This window comes from Bolinopsis microptera, chromosome 10 (genome assembly GCF_026151205.1).
Source record: "Bolinopsis microptera isolate Bmic1 chromosome 10, MBARI_Bmic_1.0, whole genome shotgun sequence".
Taxonomy (NCBI): Eukaryota; Metazoa; Ctenophora; class Tentaculata; order Lobata; family Bolinopsidae; genus Bolinopsis; species Bolinopsis microptera.
The window spans coordinates 8,902,242-8,926,751 of NC_087081.1; the positions used below are offsets into that span (position 1 = coordinate 8,902,242).

Sequence of the window (24,510 nt, forward strand, 5' to 3'; positions counted from 1 at the left end):
CACTACTATATAACAAATAATTTGAGGTATCGAATTATTACAAAACAGTTGTTTAGTTTTTTTAAGAACTGACAATTTGACCAAAACCCATAATCATGGGTAGAGTGTACCGCTGCCAGTGTCTCTCTTTTCCAAACAAAAGGAAATGATATTAATTTGAATAACCGTCCGAAAATGCAAATTGATACCGAGAATGAAATCGGTCGCTCGCTTTTTCCATTCGATCACGGCTTACGAATTATAATATAAAGCTTATTGATTGGAAAAAGCGAGCGACCGATTTCATTCTCGGTATCAATTTGCATTTTCGGACGGTTATTCAAATTAATATCATTTCCTTTTGTTTGGAAAAGAGAGACACTGGCAGCGGTACACTCTACCCATGATTATGGGTTTTGGTCAAATATCATCTCTTTTTGATTATAATGTCAGGATAATTTACAAAGCCGAAATGTAAACTCATAACTTCATTAATATTTATATTAATAATTAGGAGGTAATTTCATCGATTTCGAAATTTTACCTGACTGAATATGGCACTTTTTACTCATTCAAGTTGGCATTAAATTCATATATAATGCCATTTAAATATCGTGGGAAAGCAGAATTTATTCGAAATCACGAATGAGCAAAATTCTCACCTTTCGCACGTGCAAACTTTGAGCGGACGTTGCGTGCGGATACAATATTGAATCACCGTAAATTTTTGCATAGCAGTATTTTATATATAGTTTAATAAGCATGCAAAGTTTCAGAAGATTTCATATAGAACTTGGATCACAACGGGACTCCAAAGTTGATAAAAATGGTGAAAACAGCAATTTTCAGTAATTTTAGCAATTTTCTATCAAATTGGGCGTGTCCCGACGTGTGCAACTTTTTGAATTTCAACTTTAAAACTAGCCTATAACACAATTTAGACCTTTAGGAAGCAAAATTGAGCTCCACAACCCAAGGGATGGCCCAACACCAGAGAATACTAATTCACAACTTTTGTGTTTTTATAAAATTATTCTTCAAAAAAGCACTTACTTCAATAGCGAATATCTTTATGAAGGAGCAAAGTAAGAAACTTTTCCGGTAGATTTTCAGAATGCTTGAACAATTATCTAAGGTAAAAATGTCCTCAGATTTTGAATAAAATTACTCCTTAATGGTTTAAAATCGATTTGAAAAGTTGTTACTTTGTCAAAAATCAAGTTTTAAAAACACTTAATTTGATGACGTCATCAAGTGATGATGATGAAGATAAATTATTTTTTGATATAATGTAAACTAAAGTATAAACAATTATCTTCAAAACCTGTGGTTCGAAATGACTGTATCTTTTATACTTTTGAATCTACGGACACTTAAATGTAGGCTACAATTGACTGCAAATTGACTGCAAAAGCGTCTATACTATACTTCACGACAATCTGTTGTAAAACAGGGGTTCCAGAAAACCCACTTCCCGATACTCCTGAAACATGAAATTTTTTTTACAGTCGATTTGGACAAGGTCTAGACGCCCTGCAAAGTTTCAGATCTCTTACTCAATTTTAACATGGTTTTTAAGGCACCTGAATATGGCGATTTTGGGTTTTTTACCTAATTTCGTATAACATGCTGGCGCGTATTTTGCGCAAATTTCTTAAAAACCTCCACATAACTATTTCTTATTCCTGTCATCTTTAACATTGAATTAGAATGTTTTGAACTTAAATATAGGTACCTGCTGAACTACTTTCGATGAGTCTTAATGCCTGGAAAACAATAAAGGGGATATACTAGTATAGGGGGTAAATAGTATTGTGAATATAAGGGCGACGGTAATGCTTGCCAGCATTGTGATTTGTCACTTGTCCCTTCGGTCCTTGATCTTTCTAGCAGGGTTTTTGACATGGAAAAGATGAAGTTGGACATGAAAAAGATGGAGGAACAATTGGAAAAGATAAACCGCAATACACTTTTGTTTAAAGGTAAGAAAGATGATAATGACAATAAGATTAAGGTAACTATTCAATCAGCGATATTTGATGACCTTACGTCTGCAAATAAAAAATGGAGATGTTTGTTGCTATCCAGGATTTGTACACTTTCTCCAAAAATGCTCTCCAACTAACACAAAAAGTTTTAGGAACAAAACAAGCCACAACTCCTATTAAACAGGAATCACCAGATTTCAAGGAAATTATAAAGACACAGCTCAAAGAGGTACTAGCAGAAGTACTGCCCACAATACTACCAGATTTATTGAATACAGTGGTAGCAACACTACCCAAAGAAAAGAAAGCAAAAGAAGAAACTATGCCTGCAGAAAAACACACACTCACAGTTGAGAAAAAGACCACAGACTCTGAAGACGCAGAACCTATCACAATTGATGATGAAAAGGAAATGAAAGGTTCCCTTAAAATAAACCCAGTGAAGAATTTTAGAGTGTCCGGAAATACTGCGACTTTCAAGTTCAGTACCAAGGATCAACTTAACAAAGCTGAGACGGTATTTAAAAGTCAAGATAAATACAAGGTATCGACAAAGTCCGAACCAGGGAAGAAATTGGACCCCAAACTGTCTATTCGAAATATTCCCTCTGACATCACAAACAAGGATACATTGCTAGAGAAACTGTTGGAAAAGAATGAAGTACTGAAGTCCTCTTCTGAAAAAGACGATGCGGTTAAAGTGGTTTTCTTCGATGATAAAGAGAAAACGGCTGTCATCCGTGTCACTGCAGCAGTACGTGAGTCAATCAGACAAAACAGAGACTATGTACACATTGACCTTAGGGAACACCATGTCACAGACCGAATTCATGTCATCCAATGTTATCATTGCCAGGAATTTGGTCACATGGCTAACTCCCTGTACTGTAAAGCCAAAGATAAAGACCCAACATGTTTCTTCTGTGCAGGAAACCACAAGTCAAAAGACTGTAGAAGCAAGAGTGAAAATATTGTCACAAAGATAAAGTGCTCTAACTGCGCCAAAAGTAGTAAACACTCGGAGAAGAACTCAGCAAAGACCCATAAAGCCTCTGACAACCTATGTCCCTCGTATGTAAGAGAACGGATTGGAATCATGAATAGGACAGCAGGATGTGAGAGTTCAAAAAACTGGTACGTACAGAAGACAAAGGAGACCAAACTACGCCTAGGAAGAGTTTAAGGATTGGAACGTTCAATGTAAGATCCCTAGTGAACAAAACAGTCGGAGTCTTAGAGCATCTTCAAGAAGTTGACTGTGACATCTGTTTTGTACAAGAAACTTTCTTTCGTGATGGAAACACAGCTAAGATAATGGAGATCAAAGACCTTGGTTGGAATATACTCTCGGACCCACGAAAACATAGAGGAGGAGGAGGTATAGCTATGCTATTTCGTGATGTCCTCCAGTTAAAATGTAATAGTAAGGTCACGAAGTACAAATCCTTCCAAGTGATGGAATCACTGCTACAATCTCAACAAGATATTGTGAGACTTGTGAACTTGTATCGGCCTCCTTATACCAAGAAGGCTCGGTACACGGAGTGTGCCTTTCTAGAAGAATTTGAAGACTACCTTAAAGACCTCACAGTCAAACCTGGTTTTCCTATTATCGCTGGAGATTTCAACTTTCGCATGGAAAAGACTGAAGAACACTACCCAAAGAAGCTCTACCAACTCCTGGAGGAGTATGACCTTTATCAACATGTTCCTCTTGAGCCAACCCATGACCAAGGTGGAACCCTAGATCTTGTAGTTACTAATAGATCCTTCAAGGAAAAACTGACTTCATTTGAAATCCGTCCCTCAAGAACCAAATCTGACCATTTCCTTGTCCTCTTCGATGCAGACATCAAGACAAAGACCAAAGAAGACGTTAAATTTATGAACTACAGAAACTTTAATTTAATTGATACAGAACAGTTTAAAGAAGATATTGTAATTTCAAAACTGACAAACTTCCCCAAAGATATGTCTCCGAATGATGCTGTCGTCCTTTACAACACCGTACTCACTCAGTTAATGGATAAACATTGTCCCTACATAAAAAAGAAGATTACCAAGAAGCCAATGCCCTGGTTAGATCTAGAACTTCGTATTCTCAGGCGAAAAAGAAGAACTGCGGAACGTGCCTGGAGAAAAGATAAAGTAGATTATATAGACAGTGAAAGATCTGAGTACTTGAGATCTGATTATGTTAAGCTAAGAGATGAGTTTTCCCGAGTAGAGTTTGTTAAAAGATGTGCTCACCACAAAACCTCTCTTAGGTCCTCTTCAGGGGATACTAAAGCATTGTACAAAAAAGTCAACAGACTTTTAGGAAATGACACCCAAAACCTTCCAAACTACAAGGATCCTGTTAAACTATCAGAAGATTTTAAAGATTTTTTCGCTGAAAAGGTTGCTACCATCAGACGAGCCATTGAGAAGGAAGGAAAAGATTCTGTCAAAGACAAAGACAAAGACAAAGACAAAGACAAAGACAAAGACAAAGACAAAGACAAAGACAAAGACAAAGACAAAGACAAAGACAAAGACAAAGACAAAGACAAAGACAAAGACAAAGACAAAGACAAAGACAAAGACAAAGACAAAGACAAAGACAAAGACAAAGACAAAGACAAAGACAAAGACAAAGACAAAGACAAAGACAAAGACAAAGACAAAGACAAAGACAAAGACAAAGACAAAGACAAAGACAAAGACAAAGACAAAGACAAAGACAAAGACAAAGACAAAGACAAAGACAAAGACAAAGACAAAGACAAAGACAAAGACAAAGACAAAGACAAAGACAAAGACAAAGACAAAGACAAAGACAAAGACAAAGACAAAGACAAAGACAAAGACAAAGACAAAGACAAAGACAAAGACAAAGACAAAGACAAAGACAAAGACAAAGACAAAGACAAAGACAAAGACAAAGACAAAGACAAAGACAAAGACAAAGACAAAGACAAAGACAAAGACAAAGACAAAGACAAAGACAAAGACAAAGACAAAGACAAAGACAAAGACAAAGACAAAGACAAAGACAAAGACAAAGACAAAGACAAAGACAAAGAAAAAGACAAAGACAAAGACAAAGACAAAGACAAAGACAAAGACAAAGACAAAGAAAAAGACAAAGACAAAGAAAAAGACAAAGATATAAACAAAGACAAAGACAAAGACAAAGATATAAACAAAGACAAAGACAAAGACAAAGACAAAGACAAAGACAAAGACAAAGACAAAGACAAAGACAAAGACAAAGACAAAGACAAAGACAAAGACAAAGACAAAGACAAAGACAAAGACAAAGACAAAGACAAAGACAAAGATCCTGTTCTTGATAAAGACTTCATCTTTGATAATTTCTCTGAGATAACAGCTGATGAACTCAAAGACCTGGTATCGAAGATGTCTAACAAGTTCTGCTGCTTGGATCCGATCCCAGCATTTCTCTTAAAAAACTGTGTCGCTGAACTGACACCTATTTTACTCCACGTCTTGAACTCATCCTTAAAGACTGGAATCTTTCCCTCAGATATGAAAAAAGCAGTCATCAGGCCGACTTTGAAGAAGGAAAATGCTGATGTTGATATTCTCAGTAACTATCGACCAGTCTCTAACCTCTCTGCCTTCTCCAAGATCCTAGAGAGAACTGTACTTAACCAGCTCAATGTCCATCTCACGACACATAGCCTTTACTCGGACGTCCAATCTGGATACCGCCCTAACCACAGCTGTGAAACACTACTTGTAAGAATGTGTGATGATCTTAACAAAGAAATTGAAGCTGGGAATGTTGTTATTGTTGTACTTCTCGACTTAAGTGCAGCGTTTGATACCATTGACCACACAGTCTTATTGGAAAAGCTTATGAAAGACTATGGAATTACTGGAAGTGCACTGCAATGGATAAAGTCCTACCTTGAGAAGAGACACTTCTGTGTGAAGATTGACGATACTCTTTCTACTTTCTTGGAGCTTTTGTTTGGAGTTCCCCAGGGATCACTCTTGGGGCCTATTCTTTTCATCCTCTATATCAAAGCTCTCCAAAAAATTGCTGCCAAATATGGTCTTGATATACAGCTATATGCAGATGATTCCCAACTGTACATCTCGTTTCAACCAAACCGTGTGGTACAGTTCACTGATGTCCAAGACAGGACAAACAAATGTCTTGCAGAGATCAAAACATAAATGGTGAACAATTACATGAAACTGAATGAAACAAAGACAGAACTACTGGTGTTAGGAAAGAGCCATGTTCTAAAAAAGTGCGAACTCAGTGTCAGACTACAATTCGGAAGCACTGAAATTCTACCTACGGAGTGCAAAGGAGACAGCTGGAAGAGTCTAGGTGTCAAATTTGATGAAACTTTAAACATGGAAAGACAAATAAATAATGTGAAAAGGAAATGTAGCTGGACAATGATGAACTTAAGAACTATTGGTCGTTACCTGGATGAAGGCATTAAATTGATGTTGGTGAAACAACTGGTTATATCTAAATTAGATTACTGTAATTCTCTGTACATGAATCTACCCAAGACCAGATTAAACAAACTTAGATCCACCCTTAATGGGGCAGTTCGTTTCATCTATAACATAGAAGACAGAATCACGGACTTGGTTCCCTTCTATAAGAAGGCCCACATACTCCCTATAGACCAACGAATCTTCTTTAAGGTTTGTCTTTTAACCCACAAATCAGTTCACGGCACTGCACCTGATTACCTAAAAGCATTACTAGATGTGGCTGTAGTGGATACAGAACTTTCAAACACCATGACCAGGTCGAAAAGATCTGGTGACCATCTCATGTTAAAGGTACCAAAGAATAAAAGGTCAAAAGTTGATGACAGACGTTTCTCAAGCCATGCACCGATTGCATGGAACTCTCTTCCAATGATGTTGAGATGTATTACTGATACCAACTGCTTCAAGCGAATGTTAAAGAACCATTTATATAATCAGTTTTGATGTTTATTCTTCCCATTTGTCTTCACTTTGCAAGACACATTGGCTTTTATTTTTTACTGCACTCCATTTTATGTCTTGATCTCTACCTTTCTAGGATCTGTCTCTCTTTTTTGTTGATCATGTCACTGTATTATCATTTATAATACCTACACGTATTGTATGGTTTCTGCTTCTTTTTAGTTTAGTGTGGTGTTTACAATAAAAGATGTTTTAATTTTGTCTTAAGCCTTTTTGAGTTATACTTTTGTTCATTTTACACATTTGCTCACATTACTCACAGTCAGCCGCTCTGACATGGTTAACCTCTTCCTTGTGTTGTTGGTTAATCATATGAGCGGGATATAAATACCTCATTTCATTTCATTTCATTTCATTGTTTTGAGCGAAATCAGTTTTGCAAATATCGCAAACTGAGATATGGGCGATTTTGTTCATTTTTCGCGATTATTTGAACACAGAATCTACAGTTAGGTAGATAATGAGCTGATAATCATAGAGAATGTGTAGTATAGGCTTACCTTCCATATAAAGTTGGTTTCATTCAAAAATATTGATATTTGACCATTTTATGGGCCAAGATCAATCAAATTTGGTGCGTATGCCCAAATTTGGGCATATAGTTTTTGGGCTCATAACTCAGTCATTTATTTTCCGATCGATGAAAATTCATATACGAGTTCAGGGGACCTCAAGTAGAGCACATAAAATCTGGGGTTTGGGCATGTTCAGGGTATTTGGCTAAATTGAGCCTAATTTGGACCAAATATGGGCGTGGCTGCCCCGCGGGCACCGTTTGGCGGTTGGGGTCGGGGACCCCCTCAAAAGTTCGGTAACCAGTCTTAGTTTGTTGGTCACTTGCTATCTCGAAACCACTTGCTATCTGTGAATAGAGTTTCCGGTAAGGACAATATAATTATTAAATAACATCAAAAACATTATCAAGAAGAGCAAACTAGCACTGAGGGGTTGATCATCAAGAAGGTACGGTCTATGGAAGACTATTGTTCTTAAAATTAGGGTTATGGTATTTCAGGAATTTGTCATATCATTGTACGATATCATTGTTTGTCCTTTAGCTGGTATGAATCACGTTTGAGCACCTATGTTTGTGTAAGACTGCTGCCCTCAAGTCTCCTCTGATCTGCAACTATCTGCACTTCAAGTGCCTGTTGAAACAATAGAACATGTTGCCAATAAATCTACAGAGTATCGATTGAGATTCACAAACAAAGGGGAACAACAAAACTGTAAAATTTTTGTTTTTCCGAAATTGTACGAAATTTTCAGACAATCTAAGTTTTTTGTTGTTGTTGATATAGAGCTACTTGCCACTTAGGTCCAGGATCATTATAATATAATAATACCTTCGCTTTAATGTACATCTTAAAGCAAGATAGCAAGATATGTTGAGCCTTGAAGCAAGCAAACTACAGTTCAATTCTTTTTTGGACTACCTTACTTAACTTGAGCATTTACAAATTTTAATTTAATTTTAATTTATCACAGGTCATACAATAGGTTTATATCACAAAGTGAGTTGTAGCAGAGTTTAACTAAACTAATAAATCTGAGCGTTAGTTTTAGATCACATCTCCCGTACAAATCATCTTCAAAAATTCATAAATATAAAGTATAACCCAACTCTAGTTTAGCTGCTGCCTGGTTTCTAGTGCTATAATTTCAGAGACAAAACAGATACAATATTACATTAATGTTAATTTTAATAGGTTATTGTAATATATAATAATTATTACTTAAAATCACCTTCATAGTTCATACAAGCAACAAAACTACATTGGTCATGATCTATCCTATAGTGATAATGACCACAGTCCCATGCGAAGAAGGAGAACCTGAAAATCCGATCGTTGGGTTCAGTTGTCGTTTTTGGATTAAGCTGTTGGCCGATGGGTCACCCAATTAGGCTGATTGGGTGCCTGTTAACTGCGTGGGAACTAGGCTCAATTGAGTTCAGTTGTCTGTCACCCCTTTAAGGTCCTCTTTAACTAATTGCCCAATTAAGAAGAGTTGAGATTCCTTTGGAACAAGCACTGCTTGTTACAAGCAGGGATCAAACTTAAGATACGAGCAACAAAGGTACAATTAAACAATGTGATCACAGACCCCTGAAATTACACAGTTTCTATTTCAGTGTTTTTGCCTGTGTTCCGTGTTGAAATTATAACTAATTAACGGATTTCATCGAACCTCCGCTCTGATCATCTTAATTAAGTAATTAGTTAAAGAGGGCCTTAAAGAGCTATAAAGAGTTCCATTAGAAGGCCGATTCGGAAAGATTGGTGTAAATGGAAACCTCACAAAAACACTACGGATGCCGAGCATGACTTTGGCAGTTATAATAATCATACAACTTTTGCATCTTAAATTTGCACATTTGGGGAAAAACGCCCAATCAGATGACAAAACTTCGGGTTTTTAATGGTTTTGAATGTCTTAGAGTGTTTATTTTATTGTCCGTTCAAAATTACATGTCCGTTCACGCAACGTCCGATAAGGTAGTCCAAGCCCTAGGGCCCTAGCAGCTAGCTACATAATACGAAGAATTTACTTCACTTCTAGATGCTGTTTCATTTAACAGAAACTTCCCAGGCAGCATGCAGTCTGAGAATATGAGGTTGGAGGTGGAGGGTGCGTTGGGAAGCATTGTTGATGAGGCCAGTAAACGGACTACAGATGAGGTGAGATGCTTAGGGTCAACACTAAAGTTTGACTTTTCATGTTTTTTAGATAATTTCAGTTTCAAATAATCTAATTCGCACTTAGATGTACGTATATAATTATATATGTGCACTGTTATTGAGTATCTTTCTAATTCTGCTTCTCACGGACAAAACAACAACTGATAGTTTTTATATTCATGATGAAGAGCGAGAAGTCCTAAATTTCTAATCCCCCAGGTGGAACGGATAAAGTCGGAGAGCAACAAAAACATCTCAATGTTAATCGGGGAGTGTGGGAAATATCAGGAGAGGATATAATAATAGTTGAGTTGGAGGCTGACCTCGAGGAGGCGGAAAGGGTCCGGGAGCAACACCTAGTTACTGAAATATGATCTTTACGGTGAAATTAAATAGTTTAAATTCATGACAAATTAACTGATACAATTACATGACTATTGTAGTTTTGCAACGCTGAAGGCTGGCAGAGTCAGGGACCACCACCGAGGCTTAGTTTTTTGGAGTAAAAATGTGAAAATTATCTTGACGGTGAAATTAAATAGTTCGAGACCGTTAAACTCGTGGATAAATAACCATTTTGATTCAGAACCACAATGATTATTTATCTATTGCTAATTAACAAAGATTAATCACATTATTCATATAATAGAAATTACCTTATCGGACCTTATTTGGACGGACATTACTTGAACGCTGGAGGCCCAAGCGTTCATCTTAATGTCCGTTCAAATAAAGTCTGTTCAATTAATGTCCGTCCAAGTTAAAGTCCGTTAAAATTTTTCAAAAATTTTTCCATTTCGAACTTTTTGTCCAGAATATGACAACTTTGAGAACTTTATTGTGCCATAAGTTAACGACGGAAAGGTTCTCCTTGGTCTGCACTGCCGGAGGCACAGAAAACTCTACTAGTATATGATGTTTTCAAGGGTCACTTGGCGAAAAAAAAGTCAACAAAATTATGGCACTCAACAACATAGTTCATGAGCTAGTCCCCGCCAACATGACAAACTTGTTCTAGCCTCTAGATATTACGGTAAATCGTGTTGCCAAGGACATTGTCCGACGTTGTTATAGTTCATATTACTGAGGGGAGTTAAACTCAATGAAACAGTGCTAGGAAAGCTCTACGTGATGTTAAGGTTAACCTAAAGTTGTCTAAGATAAACCACTTCACGCCGAATGGCTTGTAAAAGTTAACAATGAAATGCAGGACCGGGGTAGTTTGATACAAAAAGTTTTCCACAAAACTAGAAATCACTGATGCTTGTTTAAAAAATGAATTAAAAAATCATTTGCTGAAATTAAAAAAAAGTCAAAAAATTGAAAAAAATTCGGATTTTTATGGTTTTGAATGCCTTCGAGCGTTCATATTAATGTCTGTTCACAATTATGTCCGTTCATGTAATGTCCGTCCAAATAAGGTCCGATAAGGTAGAAAGGTTCTACTTCTTACTGGGCGGCGCTCAGCCTGTCATTCCGACTAATCTCTATTCTTCTATTCATATGATTATGAACATAAATATAATAGCCTGGGGTCCCGGTAAGAAAGGTTCCTGCACATGCAGCTTTCCAATACAATAATCTTTTGTAATAAAGATAAAATCTTTTGTAATAACTGATGTCTACCGTGGTAAAGTTTAAGTACACGTCCTTATTGTCATATTATTACAATAATGCCCCTATTTACTGCGCCATCATTTACCGGGCCCTTTTCCTACCCCTAAATTGTACTTAATGCGCATAATGTCAAAAATCAAATTGCATTTAAGTTAGAGCATCACCATTAGGGCATCATCGCATATAACTTTTCTATGTCTGCATTGGTTCGGGTGATTCATCTTCATCAGTTAAGTTCAAAATGGGTGATCTCACTAACTCACCAACTCTGTTATCTGGATCTACCTTGATCTGGTGACCGCCTGGCAGTGCACGTGGTGCACGTGGTGCACGTGGCTGCAGAATAGGCTCCTGCTCAGTGTCCACAACAGAGTTGTTGGGCAGAATACACACCCAGAGGTCAAGTAACACATTCTTGAAGGATTTCTGTCGAAGGAGAATGATGCTGTTTGCTATTGACATTCCACACAAGAACAAGAGGCCCAGCGCGTAGGATATCTTGGGATCTGCCAGCCCTTTTACTTGCAGTATCTGACATTGTGGGGAGGTGGAGTTGTAGTATGGGCCACATAAAGTGAAGGATAAAGAGAATGCGAGTGGGTAGGAGCTCCATATTACCACAGACACCAGGAAGTAAATGAAGGTTCTCCTGGCTGAGAACAGTTCCTTAACTAAAACTGTGTTCTTTCTGAGGTCCTGTGATTTTGTTACTGACCCTTCTAAAACCGTTCTCGAATCTTCGCTCCTGTTAGCCTTGTAGATGAGCTTTTGTAGCAAGAATAAACTAGTGGTGATAAGAAGTGCACAGAAAATTATTAAACCTGTACAGACGACACTCTGCAACTTCATCAAGCCTATCAAAACAACGCGACTTGCTTTTTTAACCATAATAGAGCACGAGCATATCCAAACCCCCAGTCCAGCTCCAAAAGACAGCACCCAACTACCAAGACAGAGCACTCTTATGTAAACAAGGCGTACTTTACGTTCGTAGAACAGCTTATACTTGAATATCATGACCCTGACCAGGGAGAGCAGGATTAACATGACGTAGGGAATGTTGATTATCCCACCGAATATCAGGTACAAGACACTGTTCCCATAGGTATCTAAACTGTTGTAGCCATGTCCGGTGATGCTGAAGTAACAGAGGGGGATCACGAAGCAGTTGATGATATCCACAGCTGCCAGATTCTTGTAAAGGAGGGCACATTTTTTGTCTATGCTTCTGTTTCTGCCGATGACCCAGAATAGCAGTGCGTTTAGGAATGTGCCGAATAGTCCTGTCAGGATTGCAAAGATATCCAATATCTTAGTCACGTTCATCCTCCTGGGCTTTCGCTAGAGATTACTTTTAATATTATTTGAATTCAAGTCTGGTTGAGTATGATTTTTATCAAAGATAACTATCAAATTGACTTTGACGCAGGTTAAGAATTGAACTTTACAAAAAGCAAGTAGGAAGAAATGAGCCAAAATATAATATCAGATAAGAAGCAGCACTGCTAGTATCAAATTCGTATGTCACCAGAACACATAAAATGTACTATGAAGCAATCTTTATCTACAATTCTAAATATTAACCAATTATCGCGTGTCACATAGCTTCATGGCCCAAGTATTCACCAAAATACTTTTGTATCAATCACTTGAATTGTGGTTGCAAGGCCGAAAGAACACGTAATTCATACATGGGGACAAAATCACCAGTGGTCACCAGTGGTTACCATACTGACCAACATGCCCCTCTTTCGAGGGTGCTCCTCCATGCCTCACTAAATGCCCCTCGTTGGGCCTAATGCACCTCTTTTGGAGGGGCATCAGTATTTATCACTCTGAAGCAAGTAAAACTGTTCAATTCAGCTAATTTCCCCAAAAATGTTCGCTGGTGGTACTGGGATTACTTTCAAATTCAACCGTTAGCACTATCATTTGAGTTTTCTAATTGAGATTGAAAAAATATCTGCAATATGTGTCTGTGCGAAAGTTTATGTTGTATCCACACAAACCTTTTCTCCACACAAACCCTTTCTCGGGACATGGTTGCCTCTACTTTGAAAGGGGCATATTATCATAATTTGTGATAATTACGATAAATGGTGCCAGCTGGCTGTGTTTTACTTATGGGTTGTTGGAGAAAGCCACTTTAAAATAGCAATTTCTCAAATTTTCTAACACTATTTTGAAGGGCTTCAGATATTTTGTTATTGTAGATTTTAATGTGGCCAAGCAGTTACCAGTGCAGTGGTTGCCAAATTGGTTACCAGTGGTTACCAGTACCTTACAGATCTCTTATTCAATAAAAGTTTAAACAATAGTTTTCATAATTTCCGTTCCATTATAGAACTTTAGAAACTGTTTTATATTCTGATCACTTTTATTTATCATGTTTGTGATGGACAAATAAATAAATTCTTGTTTTTATAACTTTATAACACGCTTACCAAGCCGAGAAGTTCGCCAAAACATTTAATTTCAAAACAAAAATGGATGTATTGAATATATTGATATGTGTTTAATTAATATTTAATTTCATATATTGATATTTGATTTCAGTGGTGCGGTCCCCAGACTCGGTCCTGCTGGCTGATAAGGATGCTGTTATCTACAAACTACGGGAACATATTAAGAAGACCGAAGAAGATAAAACGAACCTTACGGGGCCAACTCTTGGAGGTGAGATTGTCTGTATTTTTGTGTTTTTTTTAAATCGTCAGTTATAAAAGCAAAATTTACATCCTATTTTTAAGATAAATCAACGAACATTTTAACCGATGGAAATTAATTCCGACGAAAAGTCTAGAACCAATGACTATGCCTGAATCACGTGACAAACAAGTCTATTATTACATCAGGCATTATTACTGATCAGTATAGTCACTGTTAGTGTTCTAACAGCATGTATTATTACACGAGTTACCATGGTTACAGGTGAGCAACACTCTACGAGCCAGCAAAGAACATTTTGAGAGTAAAATAAGGAGCTTAGAATTCCATGTATCTACCACCAAGGTAACTGAATTATGTTAATCAGTTATTTGTCCTTAATCCGTTAATCGTTATCTCTAGTTTTGTGTGATCAGAGGTCTGTGTTAATAAAAAACGATTTACAGTGCTCACTCCAAGTATGATTTAAATATCTGCCGTAAAACAATGTGTCTTTAATTAACTAATTAGTCAATTAATCATCAATTAATGAGTTGCTCACCTCTCAGGAAAAGTTAAACCGAACACAAGGGGAGAACCAGACGTTACTGGGCGAGTTCACGAACTGTAAAAGTGACCTAGAAACGTTCGAGACAGATCAGAGGACACTGCGGAACAAACTGTCCGATGTTCAGGCTGTGTTGGTTGCTACGGAGAAGCAGAATTGTCAGCAGCTCCGAGAGTGAGATCTTTATATTCGTTTACTCAGTTAATTTATTGGCAATCGGTTAATCGGCTAATTGATTGGCAATTGGTTAATTTATTGGACATTTTCGATCAATAGTTGAGAATAGATTGTATATATTTGTGAAACGTTATCTTGGCGACAATTGGTGTCCCAAAAACATTAAGTTTGATTGACGTTGATTATTTCTAAAACTTAAGGAAATATCTTGTGCAGACTGCAAGAAGAAGAAAATCAGAAGAGAGAGGAGATGCGAGCAGACCAGCACAATATTGTGGAAAGTTTGAGGCAGACCATTTTTTTTTTAATCTCAACTCTTATTTTACTTCGGACATTCCAACAGCCACATTGTTACACAAGTGTGTAACCAGCCAATTACAGGAAGCCGAAGGATTCAATTATACATTAGGCCAGTGACGGTTAAGGTAGTGTGTACCATACTTTCTTCGCCCGAGACTTTGCTGCAATGGGCAGCTCCTCATTTAACCCTCACACCCGATTTCTCGAGTATTTGGCTGAGTGGACCGGGGGGCTGCATAGACCACTCAGGATCCTTAGCTGAGCGTCGACGACGCTCACCCCACGGCTAGTGACAGAGTCGGGAATCGAACCTGGTACCTCAAGCAATACCAGGCCCGGATTAACCAACTGAGCCACTAAGCCGTTAATCGTCCAACAACAAAACGATGTAAGTATTTACTACTATTGTAAATGAAGCAAAATAAAATTCGATCCCCCCTCTCCAATTTGAAAAACGAATAAAACACAGTTATCCGGTTTTTTGAACTCACAATTAATGCAGATTCTGAAATAATTTCTGCACGGTTGTATAGCAAAGTGAAAAGTCTTTTTTTTGTTTTTGTTTTTTTCTCTTTTTTCTTTGGTTTTGTATCTTTTAATCTTTTTTTTGTTTTTATGATATGGTAAGATATATTAACTGAAAATATGCAAATGTAGAATATCTTCGTGTGATGAAATGTATCCATGTCTGTCCTTCTTTATTTGTGTTTCTTGAAAGGATGCGTCATCCAATTCAACAATTGGTCAACTAGTGGTTACTCCATTTCCAACCAGGTTTAGCTTTGTGTAGGTACTTGTTGTACAATATTTGTATGTCACGTGGTGTTACTCAGTCACGTGGTGTTACTCAGTTCACGTTATCTTTTCTCATAACGACACCGTTCTGTGGGTTTTTAAGGTTAACCCATTATATGTAGCCCAATAAATTTAAAAAATATATGCTATAGATTTGTTACAGCGTTTAGTAATTTGGTTTGTCCTCTAGAAAAGGTGGATCATAAAAACAACCCTATCGTCCCTAATGGGTTAATTTAAAGAAAACTACTTCTTTAACTCTTTAACAGTTTACCTACTCGAATAAGACTAATGTAAGATTTTATAAGTTTATATAAAATCGAATTCGTGTAAGACGCTAACCTCAATAACGAAAGGATTTGATTTCAGAGGAGATTCGTACAGGATAGCCCCGTCACTTTTTCGTTGAATTTGAAGAATAGGGTCTGGGCTCGGAGAATGTTCTGCTATAAGAGCTTCGTTTTTCTTTTGGAGTTTTTTGTTGGCAATGATAGTCCAATAGTTGAGACTCTTAGGCTTGCCAAATATGGACCTCCTTTTCCTCACTGCTCCTGGTCTGAACATGATCTTCTTCGCATGTTTTGGCGGGGGAGTTTGTGTCGCTAATAGAGCGTTTGTATTTTTTGGTTGTTGACGCCGAGCAGTCGTTAATGTGGACTTTGCTTCTGGACGTCGGATCTTTGGACCATTGAGCTTGGGCGTGGTAGAGAGCTTTTGAGCAGCCAGTGTTACTTTATGAGATAAGAGTTTGCGAGGACACTCTTTAGGAGGCACTGGGGTGACAGGAGAGGGGTTTGGTGGGAGGATGGTGGGAGTCGAGGATATAAAATCATCCCTTTTCACTTCGATACACAGCGAGTCTCCCTTCTTTTCTATTTTCAGTGTTTCTTCTGTGGCTGTATCCGGCACAGTCTGGTCCGTATTTCTTTTAAGATATTTTAGATTCAATCTTCTTTCCCTCGCAGACGACAGCCTATTAAGCTATTAGCTGTGGCAAAATTGGATCTGGTGATTTCAGGACTCACTGTGGACAGTATTTTATCTAAATAGGTAATAACTCTTTCGGCTTCTGATTGTACTTCCTGGTTCTTAATCTTGTGTTTAGGAGGTGGTCTGCGTGAAGGTTTCTTGGAAGAACTCTGTACCGCAAGTTTCGGGGTTAAAGTGGGCGATGTTTCTTTAACTGCATATTGTTCCATTTTCCGTGGATCCCGACTAATTTCCTCCATTTCCTGACCAGATGTTTCATTCTCTACCTTCTCTTCACCAAAAGACAGTGAAACGCTATCCGATTCTTTGAATTCGTATGGTGACCATTTGGCATTTTCGTCCCCGGAAATGAAAACAAGTTCACCAGGTTCAAGATCCTGAGGGATAAACTTGTATTTGTTGGGCCAGATAAGCTTCTTCTGATGTTTGGGGAAAGGATAGTGACACTTTACCAACTGTACCTTTAAAGTAGTCCCCTTGTTCCTCTCGTTACGGCTTCTCAGGGGTCGTCTTCTTCGTTTTCTTTGCGAAACTTTTTCCATACTGGTCATCTTCGCTAGCGGGTGTCCTTTCTGACCTTTCTTCAGTTTCATAAAGTCATAAGCATACGCTGCTTGTGATAGTTCTTTAAAGTCGGTTTAAAGTCGATCTGACTATGTGATTTTACTATTTCTTCTTCTGGTTTCATTTCTTCTCGTAGTCCACTTTCGAGATCTTTGTTTTTATCTCTTTCTAAAAGTTTCGCTAGTTCTGAAATCTTCTTCGTGGTCTTAACAAAGAATCCGACCATCAGACATGCTAGCAGAATGGCAGATAAAACGGCTATGAAACTGAGTATAAAAGCAACTTTTATTGCGAGGTCATCAGATCCGGAGATTTCTAGAACTTCCTCAATAGGTGATGCCGAAGTAGAATTGCTGTCGCTGATATTCACATACAGTGAACGTGGAACTGGAGCAGCGGAAAGCAGCACTGTGAGTGCCCAGATGAATAGGATAATCCTGGTCATCGTTAAATGTGTTTTTGAAAGTTTGCTAATGTATAACTGTAAACAGTGACAGAGATTGCAACGAATGTTAATGGTAAAGAAAGAATTTGATCGTGTGTAAAAGACACGCGCTAACAGTGAAATAAATTGCGCCATGGTAACCACGATGCCCACGTGTCGAATCGCGCGACGCTATGATTAGTGTGCCTTGTGCGCTGATTTAACCAGATTTACTAGTTGACGAATGACGACTCTATTTTTTGTTTTTCCGTTTTTTCTTTGGTTTTAAAACCTGTGGGACTGGAGGAGAGGACCCCCTAAAAATGCATACCATAAAAACAAAACAAGCGATCTAAACAAGCATGCAATCAACAATTTCAACATTATACATCATGGAATTTTGCTAGATTAAATAAAACATTCCCTCCCCCTGTAATTTAAAAATTTATCCGATAAACATAAACCCAGGCAGCGAGAATCGAGATACAAATATTACAGTCATGACTGTATAACTAATACTATAATCTTATAATCTTATAAAGTTATAATCTCCTTCAAATTCAAGCTTCATCACTGCCAGAAAAGTTACTCGACTTTCACCAAAAGACCAAAGTTCTCTCTTTTCAAACTTTCATTAGACCATGTTCCTTCTAATCCAGTCAACGTAAAACAGCACATCAACACTCATATCATAGTCATAAAGCCCCTCAATTCCAGTCTTCCGGGGAGTATTCCAGCTCACCAGGGATACCAGGGTCCAAGTTCCGTTATCCTGGACAAATAGTGGACCTCCGGAGTCTCCGTACCAGCTAGACATAGATGCGGAGTTCGTTGATTTTTGGCGTAGAGTTCGTGGAGTTCGTTCAAAATTTGGAGTTCGTTAGAGTTCGCTGGAGTTCATTAGTCAATTTTTCAAAAAAAAAACATGGAAAATGTTTTTTAAAAAGATTTTTCCAGTCGATCGACCAGTCCTTGTACTGTGAAATGTACAGTGTACACGCGACGCGTGGTAGAAGTTTCGAGTACCAATATATTTAGTTGTTTTACAATCGTATGTTATGTGTTGAATTGGCTGAATTGTAAATACAATTTCTGTTTAATTTCATTTTACGTAAGTTGTACAAAACGAACTCCTCAAGAGTTCGTAATTTTGGGTTGATGAGTTCGTAGAGTTCGTTGTCACTGAGGAGTTCGTAGAGTTCGTACGTATCATCTATGCAGCTAGAAGCGTTGTTTTTCTAGTGGTGGTGTCCCTGTACAGAGCATTCCGTCTATCCAACCTGATGCGATCATTTCTTCAACAACCTGGGGTTTTAACGTTAATAGCAGAGGAGGATAAATTGTTGAGAAAGAGAATAAAAGATATCTGTTTTGAGGATTCACATCACTCTATATTCTTATATTGACTAAAGATCCCCCTATCGGACCCCCCTCCCCCCCCTCTACGTAACATTTCATTACCGATGCGGGGATACCGCTCTCTTCTGCCAGTTCCAGTCCAACTCCTTTCCAATAGCTCAGACACGTACCCTGATCAGGTAGGACCTGTTCCACTTTCTGCAGCGTGTTTAGTCTACTCCCATCACACATGCGGCCCCACCTTCAGTGGCGTAACTTAGGGCCCCGCAGACCCCGCTGTGCGGGGGGGGGGGGGGGGGGCGCCGTATGAGGGGGGCGCAATTTTCCTGAATTTTAGGCCCTTTCACTGAAAAAACGTCTTGTTTGTGTATTTCCCTGTCCAATTTAGCGTTCGGTCGACGCGAAAAAAATATTTGGGGTACCATTTTTTGCTTCAGGGGGGCGCAAAAAGCCTTAGGGGGGGGGGGGGGGGGGGGGGGGGGGCGAGAAAAAAAGTACCCGACTTTTTTTTCTTTTTTTTTAGGGACACAAAAAATTTTAGGGGGGCGCTTTTCGTCACTGAGCGGGGGGGAGGGGGGGCGCAAACAGGCAAAGTTACGCCACTGCCCACCCTGTAACAGTGATAGTGGTCCTTTCCTCGTAGATACTCCTGTCAGTGGGCAGGGAGATAACACTGTACCCACTTTCCTCTAACTCTACCTCCTCCTCTAACTCTCTAATATCAGCAAAGCGATGTCGTTAAACGGCTCGTTAAACGTTCCATGGTGGTAATCCTCGTGTACTATAATGTGAGATACCCCCATCCTCCTCTCGCTGTCTCCTGTCTCGTTCAAAGCGTAGTCCCCTAAAGTGACAACAATTTCATCCGGATCAGTACTAGGAAGGTACTCCACACAGTGAGCTGCAGTTAGGACGGTGCGGGAAGAGATGAGGGATCCGCCACACCAGTGCGAGCGGGGTCTGTAGGATGAGAGACGTGCCTGTGCGGGACGAGGGTGAAAATCTTAATCGGCACCCAGTCATATAATTATTTTATTTCCGTTTTTAATTTTTTAGATCTTCTGGCATTTTGTGGCAAAATTCTGTATTTTAATGGTGTCCGCCGTCCGTTCATACCTAATTTTGGAGAACAACTTACCATGAAAGGAAATTCTCCTGGCTGTGTATCTTCTGAATTAATAACTTAATAACTTAATAAGTGAAGCAATTTCTACCACCAACATCAAGAGAAGCAGCAGTGTACTCATTATCCGGACCTGAAATAGAATTTTTGTTTTTTTTGTCCTCAGACGTTCAACATATTATCTCAAACTCCATTTGCCTGAGCCTTTGTCCTCTCTTACATACCCAATACTTCCTTTCTGACTCATGTTTCATCTTCTTGCACCCCTCAATTGAAATTAAGACACTTCGTTGTTTTATAGTCAAATTGGAAAAGTAAACGTTAAGTAAGAATCACACACCATGGTCACGTGACGAAAGCAATATTCCATTTATCGATAAACCGTTAAAAGGAACAACAAGGTCAAAGAACCATCGCATAACTGCATAAAAAACACAAGTTCCAGAGAGGGCCATAGATGAAAATAAATTATAATCTTAGCAGATAACAAATTGAAACAATATTCTGATAAAATTAATTGCCTTGCTATGATTTAATTATTGATTTGGTCATGAATATGTGAGATGAAATATTGGCCAAATTAGATTTCATAAAACTTTAATTAGTATTACGGTAGGTAGGGTTGGGTGTAAAACAATACCTGCAACTTGATAATGTGTGGCGAACTCTCTTATCTTAACTTCTTTCCTTTTTTTTCAACGCTGATTCCGATACACCACACATGACGTTACAATGCTTCCCTAACGACCGTTAATTAAACTTGAAAATTAAATAAATAACAAGTTATTAAACCCCAGGTTAACCGTCTACAAGAACAACAATCCCACACGGCCCACCAGCTCTCCTCCCAACAATCAGACCTCAACTCCACCATCAGCTCCCTCACCAAGAAACTCCGAGACCGGACCACTCAACAGAAACACGCTGTATCAGACCTTGAAAAACTGCGCTCCCAGCATGGAACATGATAGAAAGAAAAACTTTAAAACAGAGTCTCGTTTAAAAGCTGTGAACATGCAGCTGGCGTGTGCTAACAACCAAGTTGCCATGGTAACGGAGAATGAGGCTAAGTTGTGTAGCAGGATAAAGGAACTACAGCTCAGGATTGATCAGTTAGAGTTTGATATTGAGAGGGGGAAGTCCTCTCCTGGCGGGGTTCTCAATCACTCTAGTGTCGGTTGGTATTTTGTATTTTGGTTTGATTTGACTGTGTTTATTAATCAATCATCAATTTGTAAGCCTCAGGCCAAAATGCCTTCAAAATCATCAAGGTATTTAAGTATTTAGTATTTACGAAAAGGAACAAGTGATATTAGTAAAGAATGTCAAAGTTATTAAAACTCTCATACCTAAAGTTCTGATGCTCTAATAATGTTAGATTATCTGCGATTATCTATGATTATCTGTAATTATCAGTAGTTAATATAATATGATATAACCATATTCACCAGGAAATCTGATCGAACAACCATTTGTACCGCTTCTGACTTCAAAAGATAGGAGCAAATCCAGTAGGAAGCATGAAAAGAAGGATAGAAAAGAAAAAGACCAAATCAACCAAATATTTTCATCCGATATCATCAGGTGCGTCTTGTTTTGTTATTCAGATCGGGTCTGTATGCGAACAGTTGAAATTTAATCCGTCTCTCCAATACTACATCGATAAATCGGCTGCTGCAATGCAACAAAATTACGTGTACAGACACCGGTAAAGAGATATTATTTATTTGGCTCTGTTTGGAAACCTTTTTTAGTTTAAAACTCACATAATTAGTATTCAGTAGCAATAAAACTGAGCTTCTTAACTTTTAATGGAAAACATGGCCAACATGGGTCATCCTCCGTTTTTAGGGTATCAAGCACATTAAACCCTGCATTATAGTTATACTAGTCATGTTATTATTAGAGACTTTACTGATTGAGCAACTCATTAAAATCATAATCACATTCTCATACCTGTCATCTTTCAAATCAATCCCGTAATTTCAGATCATAGCTACGCTAAGCTTATTCTTTCATAATCATTGATCATTCACAACAAGCAAGATTAGTTTTACTTGTTTGCTTGTGTGATTTTGAAAACAAAATACTTTTTAAATCTTTGCAGATTTGCCGCTTATTATATAAACTCTTAATGTCCACTGTTAATTCTAAAATACCACTCGCAGGTCCACCAGGAAGGATAAAAGTGCTGCCAAGAGCCGTAAAGCTGCCAGCACACCAGTACCACACACTGATAGGAGTGACACGACGATAAAGTTTACTGATAACAATTACCCTGAGGATATCAGCAGGATTAATGAGGGGTGAGGTACGGAGTTATAGCTTTAGTCACAAATCAGATGCCAAATATTCTAAAATAATTTTATTTGGTGATAGATACAAGATAATCGTATTTTACTCATTTGTAATATTATTTCATGATAAAAATGATTTTCACAGGATAATTTTGTTGACTGTTGAGTATATTTGAGGTGACAGTTGCAATAGAATGTCTATTCACATGTAAGCAGTAAGACCTTATCAATGTCATCTGTCCGACAGCGACATCTGTCCGACAGCACTATTTTCTTGTGTTTGAAGTGATATCTCAAATTTGACACATAGAAATTCAACCAAACTTGCACAAATTATTTGTCTTAAAGCTATCTTACTATCTAGTAAGTTTCAAGAAAATCGTATCGTTGGATCTCCAGATATATGCCTTGGTACCATTGCAAATCACCGAATTGGAGATATTTTTTGTGTTTAAAAGGTGATATCTCAAATTTGGCACATAGAAACTCGCTCAAACTTACACAGATTATCCGTCCTATAACCACATACTTTATGGAAAGTTTCGAGAAAATCGTACGGTAGGATCCGACATAAACTATTGTTCGAATAACCTATTTTCTGAGTCGGACAGATGTCGCTGTCGGACAGATGTCGCCCAATCTATTTGAGCTCTTTTACAGTTAGTATTTGAGCTCTTTTACAGTTGGGAGGCACTAGCTAATCGTTTATATTGAAGATACACTTCATGCTAAAGTTGAACTAAAGTAGTAAAGTACATATTATAAGCTTCTCATGGACCCCCCCCCCCCCCCCCCCTTCATCCTCCTACATAGTAGGGGTCTGGGGTAGCCGTTATACCCCTGGAAAGAGACTTATTGCACATCAGTCCCTGTCTAGACTCTAGATTTAGATGATAATCTATCGACCGGCAGTAGCTTTAATCTTCACCAAATCAAACACTTGTCAATACCACTATTATTCAGTCCCTGTCTAGATTTAGATGATAATCTATCGACCGGCAGTAGCTTTAATCTTCACCGAATCAAACACTTGTCAATACCACTATTATTCAGTCCCTGTCTAGACTCTAGATTTAGATGATAATCTATCGACCGGCAGTAGCTTTAATCTTCACCAAATCAAACACTTGTCAATACCACTATTATTCAGTCCCTGTCTAGATTTAGATGATAATCTATCGACCGGCAGTAGCTTTAATCTTCACCGAATCAAACACTTGTCAATACCACTATTATTCACTATTCAGTCCCTGTCTAGACTCTAGATTTAGATGATAATCTATCGACCGGCAGTAGCTTTAATCTTCACCAAATCAAACACTTGTCAATACCACTATTATTCAGTCCCTGTCTAGATTTAGATGATAATCTATCGACCGGCAGTAGCTTTAATCTTCACCAAATCAAACACTTGTCAATACCACTATTATTCAGTCCCTGTCTAGATTTAGATGATAATCTATCGACCGGCAGTAGCTTTAATCTTCACCGAATCAAACACTTGTCAATACCACTATTATTCAGCTATATGGGTGAAGTAAAGGTTTGATTCAAAATTCGATCAAATTTAAATTAAAATATGATTGTCTTAATAATGTGTCTAACAGGAAAATACGCATGTCTCTGTTATCTTCAGCCATTCCTTGTCAACAAAATAAAACTGATCCTGATTCCTGAACAAAGTTCCCAATAGAATTATGTGTGCTCTTTTGTATGTAGTCCTGAAGTATTACATATTGTTTCATCCAAATGGAAATTATCCTAATGTTCAGAATAAACTTAAGTTTAAGATAAACTTAAGCTTTAATCTGGACACTGATCAGTGGCTCAACTTTTAATTTCCTTTTAGTTACCCACCCCTCACCCCTCCCTTCTCTCCCCGTGTAAGAGTTAAGCGAGATCAAAGCTATGCAGTGGGTGTTGCAAGAGATCTTGTCTAGTCTGAAATAGAAGCTATTTAACCATTGGTACTGGTACCCTTATTCTTCAACAAACTTGGCAGATACTGTCGAT

General features: G+C 38.1%; 3 protein-coding genes across 4 annotated transcripts in view; all 3 read left to right on the top strand.

Annotated features, from left to right (window-relative positions):
* The window catches only part of LOC134822287 (carbohydrate sulfotransferase 15-like), a 77,344-nt gene continuing 52,834 nt past the window's right edge, over positions 1 to 24,510 (top strand). Inside the window, exon 1 of one of the 2 annotated variants that reach the window (XM_063833203.1) lies at positions 1 to 26. The gene's annotated coding sequence lies outside the window, so the exon portion shown is untranslated. The remainder of the gene's footprint in view (positions 27 to 24,510) is intronic. The other variant, XM_063833202.1, reaches the window with a different exon arrangement.
* LOC134821591 (uncharacterized) lies at positions 13,850 to 15,012 on the top strand. Its single transcript, XM_063832292.1, has 4 exons — positions 13,850 to 13,930; positions 14,186 to 14,266; positions 14,470 to 14,642; positions 14,862 to 15,012. Exons 1-4 carry the CDS (start codon positions 13,850 to 13,852, stop codon positions 15,010 to 15,012), a joined length of 486 nt encoding a protein of 161 aa, XP_063688362.1.
* Positions 15,319 to 22,697, top strand: LOC134822288 (uncharacterized). Its single transcript, XM_063833205.1, has 4 exons — positions 15,319 to 15,333; positions 20,998 to 21,377; positions 21,652 to 21,784; positions 22,369 to 22,697. Coding segments are annotated over exons 1-4 (657 nt in total). The 5' UTR covers positions 15,319 to 15,331; the 3' UTR covers positions 22,511 to 22,697.